General features: G+C 44.9%; 1 protein-coding gene across 3 annotated transcripts in view; it reads right to left on the bottom strand.

Annotated features, from left to right (window-relative positions):
- Positions 1-1,966: 1,966 nt before the first annotated feature.
- The window catches only part of fhod1 (formin homology 2 domain containing 1), a 43,550-nt gene continuing 40,431 nt past the window's right edge, over positions 1,967-5,085 (bottom strand). For all 3 annotated transcript variants that reach the window (XM_076736013.1, XM_076736022.1, XM_076736031.1), the window contains 3 exons: positions 4,900-5,077; positions 3,543-3,719; positions 1,967-2,706 (listed from right to left, as the gene is read on the bottom strand). In XM_076736013.1, coding sequence (XP_076592128.1) covers positions 2,624-2,706; positions 3,543-3,719; positions 4,900-5,077 — 438 coding nt within the window. In that variant the 3' untranslated portion in view covers positions 1,967-2,623. The remainder of the gene's footprint in view (positions 2,707-3,542; positions 3,720-4,899; positions 5,078-5,085) is intronic.

Here is a 5,085-nt window from a genome sequence, read left to right as displayed (position 1 = left end):
CCGGCAGCCGGTTTTCAAGACACACACACACACACACACACACACACACACACACACACACACACACACACACACACACACACACACACACACACGGAGGAGGGGACACCGGAGCTGGACATGTGACCCGCCCAGTCCCCCTTTAAAGAGACGGAGACCTGCAGGTAGAAGAGCCTGAACACCTCCACACGAGTCACAGGTTCACCACAGTAACACGGAGGAGGCTGGTCGTCCGTGACGACGTCCGTGTGTGTGTGTGTGCAGATCTATGACATGAAGCTCTAGAAACTGCTTCTGATTGAACTCCTTCTGTTCCAGAAATGATCCGTTTGATGAAGAATCTTAAAATCACTCAAACATGTTTGAAAGACGTCAGTTTATATTTTTTCTCACATTTTTGTTACTTTTTTAAACAATGTGCACATTATGTGTTTGTCTGTGTTTAATTGCTGCTGCAACGAAATAATTTGCCAAACTGGGATCAATAAAGAAGCAGTCTAAAGTCTAAAGGACATGACATCACTGCAGTCAATAATCAATAAGCGTCATCTCTTTCAGGTTTATCAGGTTTGAGTTCTGCTTCTGCTCTTTCTTTCCGTTAAGTATCAGAATTATTGAAATTCTTTTTTTCAGGTTTTCTTTCTTCTTCTTTCTTCTTTTTTTCTGGGTGAAATATCTGCAGCACTGATTCAGACATGAACTCTGAAAAGTCTTACCCTCTGCGCGCTGCCTTCACTGACCTCTATGTGTGTGTGTGTGACTGAACAGGTCTACCAGGACCTGGTCCAGAGGCCTCAGGGGTCAGCCAGCATCAGTAACTGTTCTGAAGTTCCCTCAGTGCAACATGAAAGGACAAAGAGCGTGAGATGTTCACTGCCAGCTCGGCAGTCACGATGTCTTCAGGGTCCTTTTACCAAGTTAGCAGCATGTGACGATAAAGATTGATTGAATCATGAGACACTGAATACAGACTCCATCACCTCAGACATGAATTTCAATCCTGTCGCTCTTTATTAAAACATTTTATCAATCATATCGGAAACACATTCAAGCTTCCACCGAGTCTTTGAGTCAAATATTCATCTTCCTCGTTAAATTAAAACTGAGTCTTCATCCTTCACATGTGAAGAACTTACAAACTGACCTGAAGTCAGTTTGAACACAACGGCCGAAACCAAAAACAGCTAAAAAAAAAAACAAACAAAAAAAAAACAACCACACACCAAAAAACACGTGAACAGAAAAAATAAAACTCAAAGACGTGAAACTAAGAGAAAGTCCTGAGACACAGACTGAGACAGACAGAGACAGACTGAGACAGAGAGAGAGACAGAGACAGACAGAGACAGACAGAGACAGAGAGAGAGACAGAGACAGACAGAGACAGACAGAGACAGAGAGAGAGACAGAGAGAGAGACAGACTGAGACAGAGAGACAGACAGAGACAGACAGAGAGACAGACACACAGGTGTGGCAGGTGACATGTTAAACACTTTTGAACCATCAGTGACTTTAGTCATTTTTGTGACGTTTGTTTGTGATGTTTGTTTTTGTGAGGTTTGTTTGTGATGTTTGTTTGTTTGTGATGTTTGTTTGTGATGTTTGTTTGTGATGTTTGTTTGTTTGTGATGTTTGTTTGTTTGTGATGTTTGTTTGTGATGTTTGTTTGTTTGTGATGTTTGTTTGTGACGTTTGTGATGTTTGTTTGTGATGTTTGTTTGTGATGTTTGTTTGTTTGTGATGTTTGTGAATTTTGTTTGTGATGTTTGTTTGTGATGTTTGTTTGTGAGGTTTGTTTGTGATGTTTGTTTGTTTGTGATGTTTGTTTGTGAGGTTTGTTTGTGACGTTTGTTTGTGACGTTTGTTTTTGTGACATTTGTTTGTGACGTTTGTTTGTGATGTTTGTTTTTGTGATGTTTGTTTGTGACGTTTGTTTTTGTGACGTTTGTTTGTGATGTTTGTTTGTTTGTGATGTTTGTTTGTGACGTTTGTTTGTGACGTTTGTTTGTGATGTTTGTTTGTTTGTGATGTTTGTTTGTTTGTGACGTTTGTTTTTGTGACGTTTGTTTGTGACGTTTGTTTGTGATGTTTGTTTGTGAGGTTTGTTTGTGATGTTTATTTTTGTGACGTTTGTTTGTGACGTTTGTTTTTGTGACGTTTGTTTGTGATGTTTGTTTGTTTGTGATGTTTGTGACGTTTGTTTGTGATGTTTGTTTGTGATGTTTGTTTGTGACGTTTGTTTGTGATGTTTGTTTGTGATGTTTGTTTTTGTGACGTTTGTTTGTGACGTTTGTTTGTGATGTGGATTCTGTTCTTTGGTTGAACTTTCAGTCGTCCTTTCTGTTCGAGGACTCGGACGCTCTTGCAGTGAAAATGAAGCAGGTTTATCTTCGTTCGTCTTCGGCTCGTGTCAAAAACATTCACGCGTGTTAAAGTTGAACAGGAAACCAGTCACATGTCACGTCAAGCCACTCCCACACAGAGAAGGTCGACCCCTGTCCTCCTGCGGGACACAAGAGGACTGCCGGGAAACATTCAGACAACCAGGTCCTTGAGTCGTCCGGGGGCGTCTCTCAGCTGCTCTGGGGTCAGTCTCTTGAATCAATAGTGTTCTCTCTTTGCTCAGACTCTGTCTCCTGTGTTGCTGTTGAGTCCCAGAGCCTGGACCACGTCCAGACTGAGACCACTCTTCAGAGTCCTCCTCACTGACACACACAGAGACACAGAGACAGAGACACAGAGGGAAAGACAAACAGACAGACACACAGAGACACACAGAGACAGTTAAAGTTACTGAAGGTTTTCCCAGAGTCAGTGTTCTGTTCTGTTCTGTTCTGTTCTGTTCTGTTCGGTTCGGTTCTGTTCTGTTCTGTTCTGTTCTGTTCTGTTCTGTTCTGTTCTGTTCTGTTCGGTTCTTCCTCCAGCAGACATGTGACTTCCTGCTGCTTTAATTAATGTTGTCACCTACGAATCAAACTTTGTGTCTTAGCTTCAGAGCTGCACGTGAAGACGAACGTCAGTCCAGCTGGAAATGTTTCACCTGCTCTTACAGAGACAACAGGAACCAGGACGGATGGAGTCTGACCTGGTTCCTCCTGAAACTGCTGAGCCTCAGACTCACTGCAGGTGAACGTTAGATCCAGGTATCGCAGCGTTCTAACAGCTGTGATGACCTTGACGATTATCTGCTCCGACAGGATTTACTGAGGAAGTGACAACAGAGATATGAAGCTGTTTTGGACACAGAGCTGCTGTTGTGTCTCAACACACAGATCTGAACCTGCTGAGGCTCAGAGGACTCAGAGGACTCAGAGGACTCAGAGGACTCGGCCTTCAACCCAGAAACACAGAAAACCTCCAACAAACGGCCGACAAACTCAACAGGCCTGGTCTGTGATGAACCAGCAGAGAGCAGGAAGTTTCCTCAGAGGAAACGGGTCGTCTGATTCGTCTTTTCTGTCTTTAGTTCTAAATCGTCTTCTTCTCACAGTCAAACATTCATCTTTAGTAAAAGCAGCCTCCCATCAGGCCCCGTACTCACATGACTTCCTGTTCAGTCGGGACCGTTTGCGGGTCTTAGGGCTGGACGGTCTGTCTGAAGGATTCTGGGTCACGGACTTGACGAGTCGGTCCATGATCTCGTCTGTGGCGTCGTCCTGGGAGCTGGTCCCGTCGTCTTTGGCTACGGACATCAGAGATGGACTGACCCTGCCGAGACCTGGGGACCAGAACCAGAGCCAGAATCAGAGCCTGAACCAGATCCAGAATATCAAGCAGAACCAGACTTACACACAGGGTTCAGGATCACAGGAGAAAAGATCGGTTCGAAACTGAGTCGTCACGTCTGACAGTTTTCAACAAAGTTCAGGGTTCAGGGTGTGCGGAGAGGACTGACGGTGGGAGACAATGTCTTTGAATCTCAGCATCAGACTGTCTTTACTGTTTCCTGTGTCCTGTCACTGCTTCCTGTCACTGACAGTGTTACTGTTTCCTGTTTCCTGTCACCGCTTCCTGTCACTGACGTTGTTACTGTTTCCTGTTACTGACTTTGTTACTGTTTCCTGTTACTGACGTTGTTACTGTTTCCTGTCACCGCTTCCTGTCACTGACGTTGTTACTGTTTCCTGTTACTGACTTTGTTACTGTTTCCTGTTACTGACGTTGTTACTGTTTCCTGTTTCCTGTCACCGCTTCCTGTCACTGACGTTGTTACTGTTTCCTGTCACTGCTTCCTGTCACTGACGTTGTTACTGTTTCCTGTTTCCTGTCACTGACGTTGTTACTGTTTCCTGTTTCCTGTCACCATTTCCTGTCACTGACGTTGTTACTGTTTCCTGTTACTGACGTTGTTACTGTTTCCTGTCACCATTTCCTGTCACTGACGTTGTTACTCTTTCCTGTTACTGACGTTGTTACTGTTTCCTGTCGCTGACGTTGTTGCTGTTTCCTGTTTCCTGTCACTGACGTTGTTACTGTTTCCTGTTTCCTGTCACTGACGTTGTTACTGTTTCCTGTTACTGACGTTGTTACTGTTTCCTGTCACTGACGTTGTTACTGTTTCCTGTTTCCTGTCACTGACGTTGTTACTGTTTCCTGTTTCCTGTCACTGACGTTGTTACTGTTTCCTGTTACTGACGTTGTTACTGTTTCCTGTCACTGACGTTGTTACTGTTTCCTGTTTCCTGTCACTGACGTTGTTACTGTTTCCTGTTTCCTGTCACTGACATTGGTACTGCTGAAATAAAAGACTGAAGGGGAAACTCTGAAGGTGTCTCTGAACGTCTAACGATGATGAAAGTTGTGATGTACAGGAAAGACCGACGGGAGGAAGGGCGGCTGGCGTGAACCGCATCATGACACAGAGACGAACTGAGCGCGCTCAGGTCAAACTGTCTTACTGCGGACGGCTCTGGAGCGTCTCAGGCCTCTCTGGTCTGCAGACAGGCTGTTGCTGCTGCTGATCAGCAGGTTCTTCATGTTCTCGTGCTCCTCCTGCTGATCCGGCTCAGCCTCCGCTGCCATGGAGACGGGGGAGGGGTTGTCCTGCTGAGGCACCGCCCCCGAAAACTTCTCTGTCTGAGAGG

This window comes from Chaetodon auriga, chromosome 1, assembly GCF_051107435.1.
Source record: "Chaetodon auriga isolate fChaAug3 chromosome 1, fChaAug3.hap1, whole genome shotgun sequence".
NCBI classification, from domain to species: Eukaryota; Metazoa; Chordata; class Actinopteri; order Chaetodontiformes; family Chaetodontidae; genus Chaetodon; species Chaetodon auriga.
This window is presented reverse-complemented; position numbering and strand designations above follow the sequence as displayed.